Source organism: Kluyveromyces marxianus, chromosome 1 (genome assembly GCF_001417885.1).
Source record: "Kluyveromyces marxianus DMKU3-1042 DNA, complete genome, chromosome 1".
Taxonomy (NCBI): domain Eukaryota; kingdom Fungi; phylum Ascomycota; class Saccharomycetes; order Saccharomycetales; family Saccharomycetaceae; genus Kluyveromyces; species Kluyveromyces marxianus.
The window spans coordinates 132,277-155,155 of NC_036025.1; the positions used below are offsets into that span (position 1 = coordinate 132,277).

Below are 22,879 nucleotides of genomic sequence, written 5' to 3' on the forward strand. Positions count from 1 at the left end.
ATGTAAGGTGTGACATAAAAAAAGATTTTCGTAACAGAGTTTGTAACGCAGGAGGAGCCCCCACATATATTGCTTAGCTATTTTAGAACCTTAACCGGATTTTCAATGAAGGTCTTCTCACGAGGTGGAGCAGTGGGAGCACCGAAAACTAATTGAGCCTTGACCTTCCATCCTTCTGGAACGGTACCTTCTGGCAAAGCAGCATTAATGTAACCGTTGTAATGTTGCAAGTGACCACCGAAACCCAACAATTCAAGAGCAGTCCAAGCAGAGATTTGGGCTGCACCGCTGGATTGGTCTGCAAGAGATGGGAAAACACTAGCCCATACTGGGGAATTGTTCTTCAATTGCTCTAGAGTCTTGTCATCAATGAAGAAGACAATTGAACCGTAAGCCTCATCCCGAATAGAAGTTGGGCTCTTTTTTCCAGTATCGCCTTCAATGGCATCGACAACAGATGACCACATTTTTCTGTGGGCTTCGCCAGTTATAATGATAGCTCTGTTACCTTGGCTGTTATGGGAGGTTGGGGTGTGCTTGATGATGGCTTCAACAACGCTTTGGACGTCATTAATGGAAATTCCGTCTGGTAACTCTGGCGTCAAGGAGTAGATAGAACGACGAGCAGCAATAGCTTTCAAAAATTGTTGGGAGGTAACTGAAGACATCTTTCAAATCTGTTTGTTCTTGGTGCTAAGGTTTTTCTATTAAATATACACGAAGAGGAGTTTATACTACGTTTAATTGAGATTCGCTGTATCGGAGCTGTGCCATAAGCAGATATACTCTTGTATTTATACTTTCTCACACGTAAAATAAACACAACGACAGGAAATGATAATAGGAGGCGCACATCTGTGAAGGTGTTACCAGCCACTGTCAATTCCTTTTTTTCTCTTTTCTACACCAGTCTTGGTAAACTAACAAAAGCGCTAGGGAAATGTACTCGAAATGCAAATGTGAAGCCAATTATCCTCCTTTAAAAACTAGGTTTTTCATGCGTACTATATGGCATGAGCCAAAGTTTAAAATATTTATGATCTTGTTCGTGCATTGTTACAAGCCGCGGGTCTTGGCAAAATATATCTATTTACAGCCGCGGACTTTGTCCATTATACAACACTTGTGCTCAGAGGGAAGATAAGAAGATCAATAAAGTTTGTATCCATTTTGTCTAAACTGCAAATCGGGAATTAGCAATGTTAATAATAATGGGGTTTAGACTTAATATAGAAAAATTACAAGCGGTGTGCTATTTGTAATATATAATAATAATAACCAACCAGCACATTCACATTATGCCATGTGATGCGTGAAATGAAAAATGACTTTCGTAATATGGTTTGTAACGTGGGACGAGTCCTCCACGATACCAATAGTAGAATGAGAATGAGAATAAGATGACGATGATGATGACCATTATGGGGGATTAACACCAGAAATCTTGCATCTTTGCCCAGAAGGATGCGTGCTTTAATCTGAGTTTATATTCCTCGTCTTCCTGTTTTAGTACGTCTTCATCGAAGAGCTTTCTGTGAGAAACAAGATCGACTTCTTCGGCCGGGATAACTAGCCTCCAATCCTTGTAGTATGTCTTGTAACCCAAGTATAGTACTAAGAAGACAGGTAATGCCAAATAGTTTTGGAAGAAGTTGTTTGCATCAGCACCCTTCTTACCACCGATTGGGAACAAAGCGACCCAAAATTGACCAATTAAGATCAAGAACATCATGATGACACCGTACCATGAGCCCCAAACACCAACCTGGGATCTGAAACCTAACTCTCCTGCAGTTCTGTTTTGAACAGTTAAGGCCTTTCTGAATCTAATGTGAGAAATACAGATGGCCATCCATGTGAACAATTGTGACAAACCTGAGATGGCCAATAGCCAAGTGAACACTTGTTCTTCCTTTGGTGAAGCACTGACGAAGCAAATACATCCGAAAATGGCACCAATAATCATAGCATATAAGGGTCTTCCCATTCTATCAACGTATTGTAGTTGCTTTGGAGCATAACCAATCTCGGATAAACATAGCAAAATACGAGAACTAGAGTAGAATGCAAAGTTACCCACAGACAAAACTGATAACAAGATGACAGCATTGATGAAGTGTGGAACAACCTTAACACCGTGGGAGGCAACAGCAATCACATATGGAGATGCATGCACAGAAGAACTACCGGAACCCATCAATTCTGTGGAGTTATATGGGACCAAGAAACCAATAAGAATGATACTACCTAAGAAAATGGCGATGATTCTGTACAAAACTTGTTTTGCAGCACTTGGGATAGCCTTTCTTGGGTTAGACTGTTCACTAGCGGTCAACGCAACAGATTCTGAAGCACCAAATGCAAAAGCAGCGGTAACTAGGGTAGAAACAACAGCCTTGAATCTATCGATACTAGTGTGACCATTAAAGGCACCTGGATTGTGCCAGTACTTAGCACCAATGTATCCATCATTACCAGCACCGCCGCAATTTATGATGATACCTAAAATAAAGAAACCAATGAACATCAAAACTTTACAAGTGTTGAAGAAGAAGTCCGCTTCTGCGTAACCAGCGGACCCACACAAATTAATGAAAATAATTAAACAGTAAAAGATGGCACAGAAAACGTTGGGGTTGACAGAGGTAGTCCAGTACTTGATTGTGAGAGATGCAGAAATGATTTCCAATGGGAAAACACATAACCATTGCAAACAGTAAATGATAGAAGTAGCGAAACACAAAGCGGGGTCGACCAAGAAAGATGGGTAATTGTTGAAATTACCAACCAAAGTTGGGTATGCAACAGCCATCTCACCAGCAGCTTGGATAATACTGTACAAACAGGAACCCATGATGGCATAACCAATAGTCAAACCAGCTGGACCACCAGTGTATAAAGTTTTACCGTTACCAACAAGCAAACCGGTACCAATACCAGTGGCCAAAGACATCATAAGAACGTGTCTTCCTTTAATATTTTGCTTTAGATTAGCATTTTCTGCGACTAAACTGTGGGATGGGTTCAACTCCAAATCAGCAGAGCCCAGGATGTCTTGATTGATGCGGTCAGCTCTTTTGAAGGAGTCCTTGAATCGCCTCCAACTAGAGCCCTTCGATTCATAATTATAATCGTCAGAGTTGGCAAATGTCTTTTCATAGTACTCAGCATCTCCCTCATTATTTGCTATGGAATCATTTATTATAATGTCCGATTTGTTGCTCAATTTAAGGTCACTCATTTCATGACTTGCGAAGTCCTTGTCAGAAGGACCAGAGTTTGACATTTTTGTTCCAATGAATGTTATTACGTTTTATGACTTGACTGCTGTCTTTACAAATATAAAAATCACACAGCGCAGCTAACGAATGGATAACTAACAGGGAAAGATATGTATTTATTGAATAATGTTCTGGTTGCTGGCGATGCAAAAGGTGAAAGCGAAAGAGAATTTAGATCGAATGAAAAAGGCCAAGAGAAAATCAAAAGTTCTCCCTCTCCCATTATATATATATATATATATATATATATATATGTATGTATGTATTTATTAATGTATATGTACTTATGCGCTTCCTCTGTGTATTTATACAAACAAGAGTATGATATCACCGAATATCCAGAAAGGCTACTTACTCACTCATTCACTCAGTATACGCAAAAAAAAACCCTCCAATCTCCAAACTTTCCTTTTCTTTACGCAAGATAATCACCATTGCTAACCGTACGTATTTCATCGGAAGATTGTCTACGCGGATGTCTTAGGCAGCTCAAGCGCCATTCCTCCAATAATGGATGATCGCTAAGCACTACCTCATCGTGGAAAAGAAGAAACAAGAGCCCAAAACTACAACAATAAACAAGATTGGTCACAGACTGTCGTGGGCTGACTCCCCACATTAAACTTTATCATATCCTTTATCTAACAAATCAATTAGAAACCGAAAACCCTCGAATGCTCATCTCAAAACGTTAGCTTAATGCCGTAAGATGAAGGCACTACCACAAACTACAAAATACCATCTCCATATGGTAGTGCCTCACAATATGTCTTCGACTGGCAACTTCGCGCAGATTTTTTTACCTTCGAAGGCTCTTTTGCACCGTCACTCCACTCATCCTTGGGCTGCCACCTCCTAGCTCAAAGGTTCTCTACCTTTAGAGCGCCAAAAGACGACTAACCTTCCCATACCGGAGTTTCTTTTTCTTTTTATTTGCGTAATAAGTCGCATAATTGTTGTGTTACTCATTTCTTTTAGAACAAAAGTTCCTGCAGTGTTGGACTGAAAAAAATAAAAAGTAAGAAAACGGGTCCACTCTAGAATACGTTTGCAGAGGATCTGCGTGGATACCAAGTTGTGCTTTACTTGCGACAGGCAAAAACAGAAGAGAAGTAGCCTCCACGAGGCTACACTGTCCTTTGTTTGTTTCTCGACACTACAGACTTTAAGGTAGCACAGCAGTACCGCGGACCGGTTTCGCTCTGGAGGGGTAGTTTGGAGACGTGTGGCCCTGTTAAGGCATCTTACGACCAGACAGTGGAAGGAATAAGAAATGCGCTGCACCCCTCCCCTCCATACGGCGTCTTCTTTTCGAACATATGTTCTGGAAAGTCTTGGCCTTCACGTTTCTTTTTATGTATTTTGGGCTCGTTGTCGGAAAGTTCCTCTCTAAGTCGCTAAGTCCCAGTGGGAAAAAAATTTGTTTTTTTTTTGCTTCTCTTCTTCGAATGTAGCCCTATGTGTGCTATGGTAACAACCTCTTCTCTTTGGCGGTGGTGATGATGCCTCATGAAACACGACGAGAGTGGGTGAAAAAGAAAGAAGAAAAAAATGAGAGTGTGTCAAAAGTAGGGTAACAATACAGATGTTACCCGGTGTAAATGGGTTACTCTCAAGAGGGTCTCTTTTTTGCCTCTCTGGGTGTTTGTCGGTTTGGTTGTTTGGTTACCCGGATATGATCAGGTGCTTGTCCTTTTATCGTTCTCTTTGCTCTCCCTCCCGCTCGACGTAGGGTCAGCACAGGGTAAGTAAATCACATGACTTTTTTTTATTTTGCGTTTCTTGGTATTTCCACTACCATTGTAGGATTACTGGCTGCAGTCCCATTTGATGGCCTAGACTGCCTCTCTCACTCACTGTGTGACGATTGGGGCAACAGTCGGGCAGCTCCCCTTCAAACTCGCCTGGCAAGCCCGCAACGCTTAGTAAACACTCTAAATATTTTTTATCACTTTCTACTGAGAAAAAAAACCTAAAAATTAAAAAATAAAATGAAGTGTATCAACTAACAAACCCTCACTACTCTCGCCTTAAACCAAAGATCCTCTCCCTTGTACGCTCTGTACTTGCTACACGTTGCTACTGGCTGGCACGTCTACCGGAATTACACACTCACTACCACCAGAATAACCTACATCCGCCATAATGTCAGAAGAACAAGAACAAAAACCAGATGTCAAATCCGAAACACACATCAACCTAAAGGTTTCTGACGGCTCCAGTGAAATCTTCTTCAAAATCAAGAAGACTACCCCATTGAAAAGACTTATGGAGGCCTTTGCTAAGAGACAAGGTAAAGAAATCGAATCTCTAAGATTCCTATACGACGGTGTCCGTGTGCTACCGGATCAAACACCAGAAGAACTAGACATGGATGACAATGATATCATTGAGGCTCATAGAGAACAAATCGGAGGGTCCATCTAAGCCGTGTGCCGTACATTCACTCCTCCCTTTTTTTTATTACTTTGGCACTGGCCATGTAAAATTTAAATAAACGTTACATAGTGTAATGTATGTGTATCTGGAATATCAACATATCAATCCGTCGTCATATAGAGACATCAAACAAAAACATAAAATAGAATAGAATAAAATCTACTACAAACAAACAAACAAACAAACAAACATCGCTATTAATTTATAATTACAACTGAGCCTGAGCCTGAGCCTGAACCTGAGCATACGCCCACGGCAGCAGCTGCGGCTGCGGCTGCGGCTGCTGTTTTGTATATTTTTTTGTTCTTTACCAGTTAAAGGGAAAATAAGTAGTGCACATGAGCACATTCTCATACTTTCATACACCGCCGCTCGCCTCCTTCTAGAGTGTGACCCGACCCAACAACAACCGTTCAGGTACGACGCCAAAAATCACAATTAAAAAAGAGTGCCAATTTCACCATTACCCTCAGGCAACAACTTTCGCGTTTTTTACATTTTTTTTGGTTTTTTTTTTCCAGTTTTTTTCTCTTCTGCTCTATGGGTTATGTTTCCTTAAGACAATGCGTAGGGCCTGGTATTGGCAGGCATTCTCGGACGTTGTTAATGCTGCTACAGTAAGCTCGATAGAGCATATCGATGAGATGCACTTTACCCAAAGTGGAAGAAATATTACAGATATTGGAATGGGATTTCGGATTAGTTTGAATGCGACAGGTAATTTGAGCTGAGTTGCGATGTGGCCGTCTGGCACTATTTATTGATGGAGGGTTTGAAGAAAAAGCGAACGCGCTTTAAGTAGAAAGATACATATAGAAGAAGAGTAAGTAAAGAAGAGAGATTCAGCAAGTGGATTTATTGTTTGGAGTTGCAATTGTGATACGGAACATAAGATAACAAAAGTTGGATTAGACTTGCGACCGAATAGCCCGACCTACATTCGCTCATTTTATTACATTTTATCGTCAGTACGGTGCGCATAATCATAAACCACATTCACACATTCATTCACTCATTTCAACCGACATCATCATTATTGATACTATAGCACACAACGATGAACGGTAACGGAATAACAACGCTGAAAGGCGATAAAATTGGGCCATGGAAACTGGGGTCGACTCTTGGTATTGGTTCTACTGGAAAAGTTGTTATGGCGTCGAATGAGAGTACAGGCCAACAAGCAGCTGTTAAAATCATTTCCAAGTCGATTTTCAACGCGCAAGGATCTACTATCATAGGTGGCACGGACCCTGATGTGCTTCCTTACGGCATTGAACGTGAAATCATTATCATGAAGTTGCTAAACCACCCAAATGTTCTCAGATTGTACGATGTTTGGGAGACTTCGAAGGATTTGTATATGGTTTTGGAGTACGTTGAAAAGGGGGAGTTGTTCAATTTGCTCGTTGAAAGGGGCCCATTGCCAGAAAATGAAGCTGTTAGATTTTTCAGACAGATCATTATTGGTATCTCTTATTGTCACGCGTTGGGTATTGTACATCGTGACTTGAAACCGGAAAATCTGCTTTTAGATCACAAGTACAATGTCAAGTTGGCAGATTTCGGAATGGCCGCACTAGAGTCCAAGGACAAGCTTCTAGAGACAAGTTGTGGGTCACCTCATTATGCTGCGCCAGAAATTGTTTCTGGATTGCCATACCATGGTTTCGAGTCCGATGTTTGGTCATGCGGTGTCATTCTTTACGCGTTGTTGACAGGTAGATTACCTTTTGATGAAGAAGATGGAAACATTAGAAACCTTTTACTCAAGGTACAGAGTGGTAAATACGAAATGCCTGGAGACGACGAAATATCTCACGAAGCTCAAGATTTAATTGCAAAGATCTTGACTGTGGATCCAGAACAAAGAATTAAAACAAGAGAAATACTAAAACATCCACTTCTCAAAAAATACCCAAGCATCAAGGATTCTAAGTCCATCAGAAACTTGCCTCGCGAAGATACCTACTTAAACCCACTATCCCTGGAAGGAGGTAACGAACGCGTCGACGAAAACATTCTACAAAATCTAGTCGTATTATGGCACGGCAGGAACAAAGACGAGATCACTGCTAAGTTAAAGGAACCCGGTCCAAACCTAGAAAAAACGTTTTACGCCCTGCTACATAGATTCAAACATGACAATTATCAAGAACAACTGAAACAACAAGAACTTCAAAAGAAATCATCCATATCCTCAAACTCCCTTATGTATGTTGGTTACTCTCCATCTCCGAATAAACTGGGCTCACCAGTTTCTACTCCAAAGAAAAAGAGATCCTCAATCATAGTGGCTTCCTCGTCTCATAAGAGACCAGTGTCTATTCAAAAGCTAAGCAGTCAGAATAGTTCGCCTGTAAAAAATGGTTCCATTGGTAAAAGGTTGAGTAAATCATTCTCTTCAAACAAAAGAATTTCGGTATTGGTGTCTAACTCATCTTCTCCAACGCCTTCCTCTCACAAGAGAATTTCAAGGCTAAATGATGGATCAGCACCACCCGTTCCTAAAGAGATGTTACGTGATTACAAGCGGCAATCTAAAAGGCAATCTAAGAGATTCTCTCTATTGCCTAATATGAAGCGTGGGTCTATAACTACCAAGCTAATAGCCACATATGCAAAACTCTCGGAGGATAACGAATGGGAATATATTGAAAAGGAAACAAAGAGAACTAGTCAAGACTTTGCTACGCTGATGGATGAGATCTTTGAACATGAAAAGTACGAGCAGATAAGGAAAGAAAAGGAAGAATTGGAAAGAAAGGTTAGAGAACAGCGTGAAAGAGAAGAGCGCGAACAAAGAGAGCGCGAACGTGCTGAACTTGAAGAACAACAGAGAAGAAGAGAAGAAGAACTATCGAGAGCTCAGAGACAGCAAGAACTTCAAGAGCAAATGGAACAAGAAATCATTAAACTCAAAGCTGAATATGGGGCAACGGAAAGAAAGAAGCCAAATAATAGGTCATCTTCTGCTCCAATGGAAAGTAATGGTGACGCTCGTAAGAGGGATAGCACTTTTGAGGTTAAAAATGACATAAAAAATCTAATTAACACTCGTAACTTCTCATTGCAAACCAGACCAGTCTCTAGATTAGATCCTGGTATTTTGGCAAATGAAAACAGAATGTCTAATCGTATTGATGAAGAAGATATTTCCAAGGAACAAACTATTCTTGAAACGATCAGAAGGTCTAAATTCCTCGGTTCTCAGTTTAATTTAAACGTCGAACTTGAAAAGGCTAAGAAAGAGCTAAAGGCAAGGGAAAGACAAGAACAAATCCGGAAATACTCTGAACAAAACGAACAACCTTATGAAATTCAAGAATTGCCTAGAAATGCCAAAGGAGTTGCCACTCTTAGAGATGATGAAGCCGAGCCTAGAAAACTGTCGGAGGTTAAGGTGCCTCAATTCACTAGAAGGTCGAAGCACTTCTCAGCATCTAATAAAAGATTTTCTGTCCTCTCAATGTATTCAACTAAAAATTCTTTCACCAATCTTGTGGATCACTTGAAGAACGATGCCTATCTGGAAAGTACACTACCAGATGTACATGAATACCCAACTTCAAATGGTAACCAAGAACCTGAATTTATGTTTGAGGCGGTTGAGGAACAAGAAGAGCCATCCAAACTTTATGAAATTTCGGAAAATGACAACCTATTACGTAGTTCTGAAAATGATACAAAGTCTGACACTCCTAAGGAGATCAGCAATCCAAAGCCAAAGGACGTTAACCTCCCATCGCTGCCGCCTTTGCAAAATAGCCATAACAGATTAGACGAAGATGGTGCTATGGGATTGGGTATTTATCAAACTAACGAAGACTCTGAAAAGTCACCAAAACCAGATCTCGATGATGAACAAGTGGATGAGAACACAAAACGTGAAACAGTACAAGAAGAACGCAAGAAGCAGGAGTTGAAAGAGAATAAGGCGCCTTTGAATGATGTTATGAAGAAGAATAATGAACGCAAGCCACTGGAAGAAATAACTCCTAAGGTTCAAAATAAACGTAAGATCTCATTCTTTAGAAAGTTCTCTCAAGGAGCAGAAAAGAAGGTTGGTCCAGCTAATTTCGACTGTGAACTAAAGGCTAGTGTCTCTGCTCCAAAAATGTTCAAAGCCCTTGATAGACTGTTGAAGGAGTGGACAGACTATGGCCTGAAGCAGGTAAAATCAGTACCTAGCCAATCGGTAATATATGGGAAGCTAACAAGTGACAACATATTATCATTGAGATCCACAGGATTTATGATTGCTATTAGCGAAGGCGAAGGTAACGGTTCAGTAATCCGATTTACTAAAAAGACAGGTTCAACCAAGACGTTTAATAGACTAGTGAATGAGATTGAAAAGATTCTGGAAAAAGAGAAGGTTCTAATATTCTCTTCGTGAGAGGTAAGAATGTCTTGATTGTACATACACATAACATGGATAATATATATATATATAAAATATAGAGAAGCAATTGTAACATTGAATTATTTTTGTAGTTTTTTTAAAAATTATTTTTACAGTGGAGTGGTGCATTGTTTTATTAAATAGAGATTACTTCTTCATATGACCTTCGGAATCGAAGATCCAAGCCTTTTGTTTGGCTTGTTCTAATTGGATGCCTAGATCATCTGCCAATCCCCATACAACACCTGAATTCTTTAAGTAAACTCTGCCGATTAGCAAAAGGTCGATGATACCATTTTCTAATAGATCATTCGCTAATTTGCCGTCTTGTACACCGCCAGTTGAAGCAACTAGAAGATTTTTGGGGCAATTTTGCTTGATCTTATGGGCGATTTCCTTTGGAGGAAGGAACCTTGGGTTCCCCCAATTGAATTCCTTGGAGTTTAGGCCACCGCTACACACATCAATAACATCGACGCCGTGTTCGGCAAGCACTGGCACTAGTTTCAACGTATCCTCGAGCTTCCAGCTTTCTGCATCCTCCACATTCTCATCAGCACACAATCTAACAAAGATGGGTACTGTTTCTGGAATGTTGGCTCTTACCTCATCGATAATTTCCAAGAGGAATCTTGTCCGGTTTTCGAACGAACCCCCGTAGTCGTCGGTCCGCTTGTTTGCCGTTGGAGTGAAAAACTGGCATGGCAAGTATCCATAACCAGCATGGATCTCGACGAAATCGTAGCCCGCTTTTTCCACCGCAAGCTTGGCACTCACCCCGTACTGCTTGATTATCTCCTCAATCTCCTCCACACTCAACTCCCTGGGCACCACTCCGCTCTTCTCATCAAACGGCACAGCAGAGGGAGCCACCAATTGGTCCGACCACCCTCCATCTTCGCGCGACAGGTAAAGCCCGAGATGCCCGTCCAACGGCGAAACCATCGACGCCTTACGTCCCGCATGGCCCAACTGCACACCGATCTTGATGTTATGGAGGTGTGCCCAGTCCACAATGTTCTCCCTGTGTGTCTCAGCTTGTTCCTCTGTGAATAGCCCCAAGTCATTGGCAGATGAGCTACCAATCGGATTTATAGCAGATGACTCAACAATCACAAAACCAGGCCCACTGCTGCAGATCGACCCATAATGCACCAAATGGTACTTGTTTGCCTCGAATTTCTCGGACGAGTACGTGCACATGGGTGAAGTCCCGACCCGATTCGACACTTTCATCGACCGAATGCTCAACGGTTGGAATAATAAGGGTGGGGCTTTCTTGCTTCCATCGAAATAACGGAGAAACTTGCCCACATCTGGCTGTTTGGGCGACCAAAACTTCACCCTGTTGGATCTAGCAAGCTTTAAAGACATAGTTTATTGCTGTGCTGCTACTGCTACTGTTGCTGTTGCTCCTGGCCCTTGGTATCGGTCAAGACTCTATGTCTAATTTAAGCTTCGAGCCGCACTCTTGAACCCTTTACAGTATATATATACGAAAATTATGCTAAGAATGTGTCACATGGAAGAAACCTTTATTTACGGTTCGCGAAAGTCTTGCGACGATCAAAACGTAAAAATTAAAAAAAAAAAAAAAAAAAACCTTAAGTGCGCATATGCTCTCGAACACTATATATATAAAGACTAGGCTATAAGCTTGGAAAAGTGGTAGAGATGACATAGAGAATAGAGAGGAGGACAAAAGGGGAAAAAAGGCAAGGCAAATAGAGTAGTAGGGGGGAAAAAAATTAAGGGGGATCAATGGAGTTTCCGAATTGGTGGTGTGTTTTCGGGCTGCTGCTTGCATGGTTGCTGAGCGATACATGCGAAGGGAAAGAAGTTATATTTGATATATCACGTCATGGGGATGGACGAACCATAGTGATCAATGGGAATTCGGAGTTGGTAAAGCCGGTTTTAAGGCTTCGGAATGGGGAGCGGTTGAACTTAAAGCTTGAGAACCATTTGGATGAGCCTACTGGGGTGCATTTCCACGGGATGCTGCTTGAGAACTACGTTGGAGAGGGAAAGGGAGAGGGAGAGGATGGGCAGGCCGATCCTGCGGTGTTAGGAGACGGAGTTCCTGGGGTAACGCAGTACGAGGTTGGTGCTGGATACGCGTACTGGCAGAATATGAGTGTGGCACAGGATACGTGTGGGACATTCTGGTACCATTCGCATTATGCGGTACAGTACGGTGAAGGGTTGAGAGGCCCAGTTGTGGTGGAGTGCGAGAAATTCGACAGCCACGAGTCCCGGGTAGCTTCGGAATACGGGCTAGGGGATCGAGAACGTGCGCAGGAGCGGATCATCACGTTGAGCGACTGGTACAAGCGGTCGCACGACAGCATAATGTATGATTCGTTGCAGGTTGACGGGTACTCGGACCCGCGTGTAGACGGTTCGCTCTTCAATGGGAAGCAGGATGCGGGCCAAGTTGTCAGTTTCCCGGCGGACGCAGATTACTTGCGGTTGCGTGTGCTCAACGTGGCGAACAGCAACACGCAGGTGTTGCACATTGCGAACCACAAGCTGATTGTGATCGAGATAGACGGTGTGTTGGTGAAGCCCGTGGAGCTTTCGACGTTGACGCTCGCGACGGGCCAGCGGTACACGGTGCTTGTTGGGCGGGACGAGAAGAGCAGGAGCTCGCAGATCGTCCATGGCTGCAACAAGATGATGGGCTACATCACGAAGACGCATATCCTCAGGTATGAGTCCCCAGGGGAGTCCCCAGGGGAGTCCCAAGGAGAGTCCCAAGGAGAGTCCCAAGGAGAAATTGTTGAAGCCACGACCACATCGATCAAGCGTCTTCCCGGGTTCAGCCGCGACGAATTGTACAAGGTGTACGAGCCAATCGACTGGGAACTACTCCCGGACCCAGAATCCAGCGAAAACGGACGCAAGATCTCGCTCGACTACGAGGAATCCTCGTCAGAAGCCACTCTACAAAAATACGGAACGTCGATGTACTTGGTCAATGGACACACAATGGGCGATTTCATGAACCCGGAGGGAACGACGACGCCCTTGCTTCTCTCGCGCGGTGGCGAGAACGCCAGCCCCAAGGCCAGCCCTGCAGCCCAGCCCATCGACGTGGGGTTCGGGGCGACAGTAGACATCGCCATCAACAGCATCGACCACATGCGACACCCCTGGCATCTCCACGGACACCACTTCCAGGTGATCAGCATGGGCGAGTCGCACGACGGCCCGCTACACTGGGACGACACCGAGTCTGTTGCTTACAAGAAGTACGCCCAGGATATGGAGTACTGGAGATCAGGGTCCAGGGTCCCGATGACTCGCGACAGCATCAACATTCCGGGCCGGAGCTACGCGGTGATCCGGTTTGCGACCGATTCGCCGGGGCTTTGGATGCTCCACTGTCACGTGGACTGGCACATGGTGAAGGGACTCGGAGTAGTCTTGCAAGAGGGGCTCGACAAGTTGCCGATGGACATTGTACGGGTAACAGAGCCGTTTTTGATGTCAGCGGGACAAACACAGCCGGAGGAGGACCAGGAGGACCAGGAGGACCAGGAGGACCAGGACCAGGACCAGGACCAGGACCAGGACCAGGGACAAACACAGCCGGCTCCTTCGTCTCCTCCTGCACCACCAGGGCCCAAGGGACAATCATCCACCTCCAAAACAAAAGTGCTAGCGATATACGGCACCGTCATGCTCCTAGTGGACGTCCTACTGTACAAACTCTTCGTATAGAAATAGACATAGACCTAGACCTAGACACTTTTCTTCTTATTTAATCTATCTAGTTCGGTAAATTGGTTCATTTACGTTACCTTACGTTACGTTACGTTACGTTACGTTGTGTTACGTTCCGTTGCGCTGTTCTACTGCTTGCCTTACTGACGCGCGGGGTTACCCCCACAAACCCAGCGGAGTGGAGTTTGTCTCTTTGTCTGTGTGTGGAGTGGAAAAAAAAAAATTTAAAATTTACAATTAGGTAACAGTAGCCACTACCAGTAAAAATATAATAATGACCCCCTTCACGGGCGCGCACACGCAGTTAAAAAGTTTTTCCCGCCTCCGCTTTTATTGGCCGCCCCCCGAATCCCCATTCCGCACCATCCCTTTCTATCCCCTCCGCGGTGGCCTTAAGGGGCGGGCGGAGGAGGGGCCAAATAGAGGGGAATTTGTAGGACCACTTTACACGACGGTGCCCCCAAATCTCGATTTCCCACAAGGCAAGCCAATACACACGACTACTACTACTACTACTGCTGCTACTATACCACTAAATACTACCGCTGCCACTGCGGCTTGAAAAGACCCACCCATTGCTTAGTTTTTTTTTTTTTTGTCCTTTAGTGTTTTGGCCTTGTTTTTGCGAGGAAAAACGAAAATCGAAAATGTCGAGAATAAATAGTAATATAATTATTTTTGCTTGTTACCTAGTTTACACTTTGTTCGTTAGTCTCCTGTCTCATAAGCAGGGGGGCAAGAAGTAGAGAAAAAGGAGAGAGAGATCAGCAAAGATAGAACGTCTCTTGTTTATAGATAGGTGATAGGCGTACAAGAGTAGGAGAGTGTGTTTCAAGGCCAGTAGGTAAGTGAGAGTGTTTTTGGCTGTTGGAATATCGAATTAATCAATCAATCAATCAATCAAGGATTGGCCATTATTATATTATTAATTTTTTTTTTTTTTTTTTTTTTAGTTACATTATTGTTTCGCTATCCTTTTTTCACAAGTTTTTGCTCAGATTTTCTCAGTTCAGGTTTGCCCCAGATTATAAAGAAGCGAGTCCTAGTATTTTTGAAATATTGAGCGAAGTGAGTGAGTGAGTCAATCAATTAATCTTAGAATTGGCATAGAGAAGGGAAAATATAATAATAGTAATAGACTGGATCACAGGAAATCGGACATCGACAGACATTTTGTTATGATGAACGAATTGCCTCAGGTGAGCAGCACGACCTCTTTGTCGGACAATCCGCAGTTGCGGCAGTATTATGATCGGTTTTTGTTCAAGAATAGCAGTGGCAAGTCGTTGTCGGACTTGCCTGCCAAGGCGCGGGAACAGGCTCGAGAACAGGCACGCAGCAATCTCCATACGGAGGGCGGTTTTGTAGACGGTCAGGGCCAGGGCCAGGGCCTAGGGCCAGAGACAGGCGGCCTGCAGATGAATAACAATAATAACAATCATAATCATAACCATAATCATAATAATAACAATAGTAATAGTAATAGCAACAACACGACTGGGATCGATTTTATCAATGGATTTAGAAACCCCATGTACCAGACTGCGACATCGCCCGTGTCCAGTTCAGGGTCCCACCGCATGAACATATCGTTTTCGGATGCTATGGGTGGTATGCCGGGGGCTCCTCTTCCTGGGCCTGGGAGCGCTTCTATGTTCCAATTCAGCAATGCGCCTATGGCACCTGGGCCTCCTCCTTCTGCATTTGGGATGGTTCCTCTAAGCGAGTCTTCGCATGGACACGGGCGCGGTTCGGTCCAAATGGACTACTCTGTTATGGGTAGTACTTCCCCACAGCAGCAGCAGCAACAGCAGCAACAGCAGCAACAGCAGCCCGTGATGTCGTTCCAAGGATCAGCATCTTCTGCGTTTGCACAAGGAAATATCGGTCCTAGCCTGCATTCCAGGAACAACTCGGTAGTGTCCAATAGTTCGATCTCGCCTTCGAGCTACTACGCAACGTTGAACCAGACTGTGTCACCAAGTTCGCAATTATCTCCCTTGAATAGTGCGGGTGGAAGCAGTTATGGTGCCGGCACCGTGACTCCTTCTAATTTCCCATTTAGCCAGGACCCCACTAACTTCATAGTGGACGCCCATGCTAATGGTAGAAGGTCATCATACGTTGCAGATGCGCTAATTCACGGCCATATGGCGGGCAGCCCAACTTCTGCATCCAACATGGGAAACAAAAATAACGCTAACAATGGTAATGGCAATAAGCATAACAAAAACGCTAATAATAACACTAATACCGACAACACCCAGCAAAGATTCTTCGGGCAACAGAGACAGACTCATTCCAGCAGCGTTAGTGCTGGAGGTGGAACCGGATATCAGCCAACGAGAAACATCCACCAAATGAAACATCACAGCGTAAGCAGCGGCAGTAGTGGGCCTATTAGCTCCAACGTAACCCAGAATTCAATTCAACAGCAACCATTGCAGCCTGTTCCTTCTTCTTCATCATCATCATCGCAAAATGGTACTACCAACACCCAATCAGTTACTGCTGGGTTACCAGCTCAAGGCACCTTCCCGCTGGATAACGGTTTACTCTTGAAAGACAACCATATTGTGTCTTCTCCAAGCTTATCTCAATTGTACAAAGACTGTGGTGAGAACTTCTTTGCCAGCAAACAAAGTTTCGAGTTTATTGATACCATAAAGGATCTTATTGCAGGAAAATCTGGTGATGAAGTCAGGAGCAAGAAGATTCAAAAATTCTTGGGCTTTTTGAAAAGCTGTAACCTAAACTACAATCCACAATCCGATGCTTTTGTGTCTACGGGCAAGCATAGGAGATCTTCCACCAGCAGCTATTTACATTATCGCCCTCTAGTACTAGTGGCTTTGAAAAATGGTAAGCTTGAATTATTGTCCCTGCCTCAGAATACCAACTTGAGTTTGGCCCGTAATGATTTGATAATTATTGATGGTGATCGTGGTAAAGACTTGGCGGTCTGTGTCGAGCCTGTGGTTGATCTTGAATTGGCGTTGTTTATCAACTTCTTGAAGAAAAAGATTCATTTCGATTCTTTGATTACTTCAAGAAACCAACACTACCCTGCGGAAAAATTCATTGATGCATTAATGAATAATGCTAATGGTTCACAAGATGATTTAAATTCAAAGCTCTACGACGTTATCGAATTAACACAACTAATCATTCCAAGCAAACAAATATTACGTTTCGCCACCCCATGGGAATGTTCCACTAATCTTCATAGTAAATTCCAAGATGAATTGAAGGCACTCCACATTGCCCAATTGAAATTAAAGACTTTGAACAGTAATAACTCAGCTAATGGTAAGCCAAGTTTGAACATTAAAATATTGAATTCAGAGTTTCAATTTGATAGAAAAAAGCTAACATTCTACTATATCTGTCAAGAACGTAATGATTTCCGTGAATTGATAAAAGAATTATTCAAATTCTACAAGACAAGAATTTGGCTCTGTGCTATTCCAAACAACCTTGAAATCGATACCAAATATTATGATAATGAAAAGAAAGAATGGGCTATGTATGAAGATATGATGAAACACTTCCAACAAGAGGAACTAATTGATAATAATTTGCCACCTCAAACCGGATTCATCGTTGCACCATCCCTAAACAAAATTCAATTGGACAATTTCCAAATTGGTGTCTACAAGGAACTGGTCAATTCAATGTTTTGACTTTGTTTATAACTTTTTGGTTGATTAATTGTGTCCCATATTACATTGAAGAGAGCAGCTGAGGTAGACGTGATTTTTGTATCCTCCAGACATTCTGTTTTTTTATTATAGTACCATCATTGTTATGATAGTTTCTTGGCTTGCGCTGACTTTTATGCTGTTAATGGCTTCCCGTTGTTATATACCTAGGACGATAAATGGAACCCGTTTCTTCACTTTTGAAGATATGCGTTTTCGTTTTCTTTTCGGCGTTTGTTTGTTTGTTTGTTTGTTTGTTATGTTGTTTTGTGTGTTACCACATGCAAGAATATTACTCTCTCATATTTTTTGACTTCAGATGCTTCCTTTTATAGAATGGATTGGATTGCGATACTAATGATAAATTATAAACTAATCTGAAATCATGACACATATAAAGGTCTATTGCAAATGACCTTTCCTGTTACATTTTATTTTATTGGCTAATCCAAGGGAATTGCATAGGGACATGCACATGGGATAGAAGAAATATAAACGATATAATGGGTGGCTCTTCTCCTATGCCCTTGGGTTCGTCTCTGAAAAAAGTCCTAAAATATCTTTATATATTTTGTATAGACGTAAAAAGAAAAAAATATAATTGATATACTTATGAAGACATGATTGGTATCTTTGCCTGTGGATCTAGTTCTGGATCCAGCTCTGGATTCAACTCTGTCTTGCTTTGTTCGTGTTCGTAATTTCATTTATTTTCTGCATAGAAGAAATTGACCGCAACTGGAGTCAAGTTAAACTGTTCAGCGTAGTGCTGGAAACCTGCTCCAGGCTTACCGAATCCCCAGTTTGGTCTATCCTTGATTTCGCCTGGTGCCTTATCAGGAGACTGTTGAGCTAAAATCCACACGTAGCGATGAGGACCAGTTCCCTTTGGAGGTGCAGGACCCATATATGGCACGAGAACGTCCCCAGAACTGGACGACAAATCCAAGGCCATGGGACTCTCTGCGCTAGGCGACAGTTTCAAGTTGGTCTCCAAATAATGACAGTACTCAGACCATTTATTATCCGAGCTAGAAGGAGCATCCGGGTCTGTCATGCAGAGAGTATATAGAGCAGAAGTATCGATTTTCGCATTATCTGCGTCAGCAGAAAGTAGCTTCAATTCTGGTTTTTCTTGCGTGTTGCTGATAGAGAGCGTGTTACCTAGGGCGACTGGGTGTTTGGATTGGTATTGGATGATCAAGCTTCCTGATCCATCGCTGGAGAACGATGGTAGGACCTTTGACACCACGCCGTGGGACACTAGCGATTCTTGAATAGCTTTAGCAGAGTTTATAGAAGCGAACATTTTTGTACGGGTTCAGTAACAAACTTCTCGATTTCCAGTTGTGAGGATTGGTTTCGAGATCTAGATATTATCAAGGTACGTTATAGCTAGGTACTGTTATTATTCCCCTAACTGAAGCTCGGTTCCGTTACGCCTTTATATACGACGAATCTAGCAACTTCCAGTGTAGCAACTAGCAACTTGCAATCTCGGTAACGTAAGCTAGTAGCAATGCTCGCAGCAATACGGGTGGGAAGAGATGAGGAACGACAATGGGGTTTCTAGGGGTGGGGTTACTATTGGCCTGTCCGCCGGGTAAGCCAAGTAGCAAACTTGATTTAGTTGAAAATGGCAAGAGAAAATGGTGGGCGCCGGATCAGAAACGAGATGCCTGAAAGAAACAAATGCGAAACAAAAGAGAACACGCGGACTTCAAACTTTAAACCGGGCGAAAAATAAGGGAAAAAAATAAAAAGAAACAAAAATAAAATAAAATATGACCCCCATCAATCAAATCGCTTTCACTGTTGGTATCGCGTTTTTTGGACACTCGTTTCGTCTACGATGATGATTTCCTCGAGGCTTCAAGAAAAAAGGTAGACAGGGAGAGCTTCTTTTTTTTTGTTTGGGAAACATCTTATTCTCCGGGTAACGTTTCTATCGTTGGTATTTATAAGACCAAACACGTGGGTCTATCATCCCACCCCAGGCCACCAGCGCGTGTACTTGCACAAGTGCTGCTTTTAGGCGTCCCGAATACAACCCAAACAAACCACTCCCCCCCCCCTTACGTGTGGTGTTTTTTTTTAGACGTTCTCGTTTCGTCCGTACATTCCATACAGCATGCGCATCGCCATAGCTGCTGGCCAGAAGCTGAAAAAAAAAAAAGATCTTCTTGGCATTATTATTATGCTCATCCATGATACAAAAGTTTTGAGTTGAAATAGACAGGCACATTGAACCGAAACGAAAGACTAAAAGCAGTTTTCTTAACGTTAGCATTAGCGTTAGCTGAGAGGCCCAAGTATAATCTGCAAGACCGCAACCGCAACTGCAACACTGCAAAACAATGGCTGGCAATACCACGGTACGTGAGTACTGGCGATATTTTCGCCAATTCGTTCCTTACTACCTACTTGCATTCGTCACGCTAGCTCACTTTGTATACACCGAGGTGACGTGGGTTCCCAACATGGACAAATCCTTCATAATAGACACGGAGTCGATATCGAAGTCGTACGTGGAGCGCGAGCTCGTGACTTCTGAGCTTTGTTTAGCATTAACGGTGCTCGTGCCCATGTGCGTTTGTCTAGCATACTGTTCGAGCAAGACCACAGACTGGAAGCGCTCGAACGTGAGCAGGAACTTTGAGCGGGCCGCGTGGATGCAGCCTTCCCCGCACCGCTTCCACTGCGCCATGGTGCTCATGTGGGCCTGCATCGGCGTCACAGCCATGCTCACCAACGTGCTCAAGTTCTCCATCGGGAACTTGCGTCCGGATTTCGTCGAGCGCTGCATACCCATCCAGACGGCCACCACGCGCACGCCCGTGCGCGTCAGCGACACGTGCTCCCAGCCTGACCTCGCCCTACTCATCGAGGGCATGAAGTCCACACCCTCGGGCCACAGCAGCATGATCACGTGCAGCTGCTTCTTCGCATGGGTCTGGATCCACGACCACGTGACTCATATCTCCCTCTCCCGCAAATCTATCCTATGGCTCCCGCTGCTGGCGCTCGGTGTGATGGTGTCGCGCGTCGTCGACCACCGGCACCACTGGTACGACGTGGTGTTTGGGTGCGTCCTCGGCCTCCTCACCGTCGCCGCCATCTACTACGGCGTGCCTCAGAAAAACCCCTCCTCCTCCTCCTCCCAGAGTGACCCGGACTCGCTCCCCACGTGACCTCATCCCTCAGCACATATATACTGTATAGCACTACCACTACCTCCTTCATATAGACTGAAAACAAAAAAAATGGCCCTAGCCAAAGCTAGACCGATAACTTGCCCGCCCGCCCTCACGCTCACCAGAGTCAGAAAACGCACCAGAGTCGTCCTGCGGCCGGCTCGTATAGCATAGCCCGGCCGCTACTGTCCCGCCCATACACCACCCTCTGGGCTCTGCGTCCTAACTGGCTCGGGGACAAAAACAGAAATAAACAGAAGAAGAAGAAGAAGAAGAAAAAAAAAAAAAAAAAAAAAAAAAAAAAAAAAAAGAGACTACAACTGTGGCGTCTCCGAATCCCCGCCACCCCTCGAACAAAAACCCACTACTCTCGCACTGAACCCGCAAACAATGGGAGCGCACCTCTCGAGACGCCTGCACAATAGGGCGTGACTGTGTATTTGTTTGCATCACTTACCCTTTCCACAGTGTGTTTTCGCATACCACATACCAACAACTGTGGATTGAATGTGAAAAAGAACAGTGCGCGCTGCTGCTGCTGCTGCTGTTACTGCTGTCCTGCGATAGCGAGGCTCACTTTCACATTCCTATTCGTATCGTATTCCTCCTTTTCCTAATTTCAATTCGTATTGATGTATGTGTGTGTGTGTGTGTGTTGTCCTGTGCTGTGCTGGTAAATTGCAATGGGCATGCGATGGGCATCGCAAATTGTGTATATATAGCAGAGAGATCTTACCAAAGAGACAGTTTGGATTTAGATTTAGGAAACCAATTGTTTGAAGGCATGCGAGTAATTCCTGAAACTGTCTGTTTTTATTTTTCTTGAAGAGTAGCAACAGGTTAGAGCCACTAGCAACGCTGGAGATAGTAGCAGCTGCATATAATAGTTAATCACAAGCCAACCAAAAAACAATCATCATCATGGGTAACAACAACACGTTTTTGTTTACCTCCGAATCTGTGGGTGAAGGTCATCCAGACAAGATCTGTGACCAAGTTTCTGACGCTATCTTGGATGCTTGTCTAAGAGAGGACCCATTGTCCAAGGTTGCTTGTGAAACTGCAGCCAAGACCGGTATGATTATGGTTTTCGGTGAAATCACCACCAGAGCCAACTTGGACTACCAAAAGATTGTGCGTGACACGATCAAGCAAATCGGTTACGACTCTTCCGAGAAGGGTTTCGACTACAAGACATGTAACGTTTTGGTTGCCATTGAACAACAATCCCCAGATATCGCTCAAGGTTTGCACTACGAACAAGCTTTGGAAGAATTGGGTGCTGGTGACCAAGGTATCATGTTCGGTTACGCTACTGACGAAACCCCAGAACACTTGCCATTGACCATTTTGTTGGCCCACAAGTTGAACATGGCCATGGCTGACGCCAGAAGGGACGGTTCTTTGCCATGGATCAGACCAGACACCAAGACCCAAGTCACCATCGAATACAAGGAAGACCACGGTAGATGGATCCCATTGAGAATTGACACCATCGTCATCTCTGCCCAACACGCCGAGGAAATCTCCACCGCTGACTTGCGTCAATCCCTAAGAACCGAGATCATCGACAAGGTCTGCCCAGCTGAGATGTTGGACGAAAACACCAAGTACTACATCCAACCATCCGGTAGATTCGTCATCGGTGGTCCACAAGGTGACGCTGGTTTGACCGGTAGAAAGATCATCGTCGATGCCTACGGTGGTGCCTCCGCTGTTGGTGGTGGTGCTTTCTCCGGTAAGGATTACTCCAAGGTCGACCGTTCTGCTGCTTACGCTGCTAGATGGGTCGCCAAGTCCTTGGTCCACGCTGGTATCTGTAAGAGAGTGCAAGTCCAATTCTCTTACGCTATTGGTATCGCTGAGCCATTGTCTTTGCACGTTGACACCTACGGTACCGCTACCATCCCAGATGAAGAAGTTATCGAAATCATCAAGAAGAACTTTGACTTGAGACCAGGTGTCTTAGTCAAGGAATTGGATTTGGCTAGACCAATCTACTTGCCAACTGCCTCATACGGTCACTTCACCAACCAAGAATACCCATGGGAAAAGCCAAAGGCTTTGAAGTTGTAAACGTTATTGGAATAACGGCTGCATTTTTTTCTATCTCAAAAATAACATGGCAAG

General features: G+C 43.8%; 10 protein-coding genes across 10 annotated transcripts; 6 read left to right on the forward strand and 4 right to left on the reverse strand.

The window, feature by feature from the left end:
• Window positions 1-77: 77 nt before the first annotated feature.
• On the reverse strand, window positions 78-668 carry HBN1 (nitroreductase family protein; the record flags this gene model as incomplete). The annotated part of the gene is made up of 1 exon (XM_022822403.1): window positions 78-668. The coding sequence occupies one exon, from the start codon at window positions 666-668 to the stop codon at window positions 78-80; it is 591 nt and encodes a 196-aa protein (XP_022673609.1).
• Window positions 669-1,429: 761 nt separating this feature from the next.
• On the reverse strand, window positions 1,430-3,286 carry AGP1 (amino acid transporter AGP1; the record flags this gene model as incomplete). The annotated part of the gene is made up of 1 exon (XM_022822415.1): window positions 1,430-3,286. The coding sequence occupies one exon, from the start codon at window positions 3,284-3,286 to the stop codon at window positions 1,430-1,432; it is 1,857 nt and encodes a 618-aa protein (XP_022673610.1).
• A 2,140-nt stretch (window positions 3,287-5,426) lies between these two features.
• Window positions 5,427-5,708, forward strand: SMT3 (SUMO family protein SMT3; the record flags this gene model as incomplete). The annotated part of the gene is made up of 1 exon (XM_022822426.1): window positions 5,427-5,708. The coding sequence occupies one exon, from the start codon at window positions 5,427-5,429 to the stop codon at window positions 5,706-5,708; it is 282 nt and encodes a 93-aa protein (XP_022673611.1).
• Window positions 5,709-6,777: 1,069 nt separating this feature from the next.
• GIN4 (serine/threonine-protein kinase GIN4) lies at window positions 6,778-10,119 on the forward strand (the record flags this gene model as incomplete). Its single annotated transcript, XM_022822437.1, has 1 exon — window positions 6,778-10,119. One exon carries the CDS (start codon window positions 6,778-6,780, stop codon window positions 10,117-10,119), a length of 3,342 nt encoding a protein of 1,113 aa, XP_022673612.1.
• Window positions 10,120-10,272: 153 nt separating this feature from the next.
• On the reverse strand, window positions 10,273-11,328 carry KLMA_10074 (putative NADPH dehydrogenase C23G7.10c; the record flags this gene model as incomplete). The annotated part of the gene is made up of 1 exon (XM_022822448.1): window positions 10,273-11,328. The coding sequence occupies one exon, from the start codon at window positions 11,326-11,328 to the stop codon at window positions 10,273-10,275; it is 1,056 nt and encodes a 351-aa protein (XP_022673613.1).
• Window positions 11,329-11,886: 558 nt separating this feature from the next.
• On the forward strand, window positions 11,887-13,851 carry GMC1 (putative oxidoreductase; the record flags this gene model as incomplete). Its single annotated transcript, XM_022822459.1, has 1 exon — window positions 11,887-13,851. One exon carries the CDS (start codon window positions 11,887-11,889, stop codon window positions 13,849-13,851), a length of 1,965 nt encoding a protein of 654 aa, XP_022673614.1.
• Window positions 13,852-15,032: 1,181 nt separating this feature from the next.
• Window positions 15,033-17,537, forward strand: KLMA_10076 (PSP1 family protein; the record flags this gene model as incomplete). The annotated part of the gene is made up of 1 exon (XM_022822470.1): window positions 15,033-17,537. The coding sequence occupies one exon, from the start codon at window positions 15,033-15,035 to the stop codon at window positions 17,535-17,537; it is 2,505 nt and encodes an 834-aa protein (XP_022673615.1).
• A 721-nt stretch (window positions 17,538-18,258) lies between these two features.
• Window positions 18,259-18,864, reverse strand: TFS1 (YbhB/YbcL family Raf kinase inhibitor-like protein; the record flags this gene model as incomplete). The annotated part of the gene is made up of 1 exon (XM_022822481.1): window positions 18,259-18,864. The coding sequence occupies one exon, from the start codon at window positions 18,862-18,864 to the stop codon at window positions 18,259-18,261; it is 606 nt and encodes a 201-aa protein (XP_022673616.1).
• A 1,048-nt stretch (window positions 18,865-19,912) lies between these two features.
• Window positions 19,913-20,746, forward strand: LPP1 (phosphatidate phosphatase LPP1; the record flags this gene model as incomplete). The annotated part of the gene is made up of 1 exon (XM_022822492.1): window positions 19,913-20,746. The coding sequence occupies one exon, from the start codon at window positions 19,913-19,915 to the stop codon at window positions 20,744-20,746; it is 834 nt and encodes a 277-aa protein (XP_022673617.1).
• A 924-nt stretch (window positions 20,747-21,670) lies between these two features.
• Window positions 21,671-22,825, forward strand: SAM2 (methionine adenosyltransferase SAM1; the record flags this gene model as incomplete). The annotated part of the gene is made up of 1 exon (XM_022822503.1): window positions 21,671-22,825. The coding sequence occupies one exon, from the start codon at window positions 21,671-21,673 to the stop codon at window positions 22,823-22,825; it is 1,155 nt and encodes a 384-aa protein (XP_022673618.1).
• Window positions 22,826-22,879: the final 54 nt, after the last annotated feature.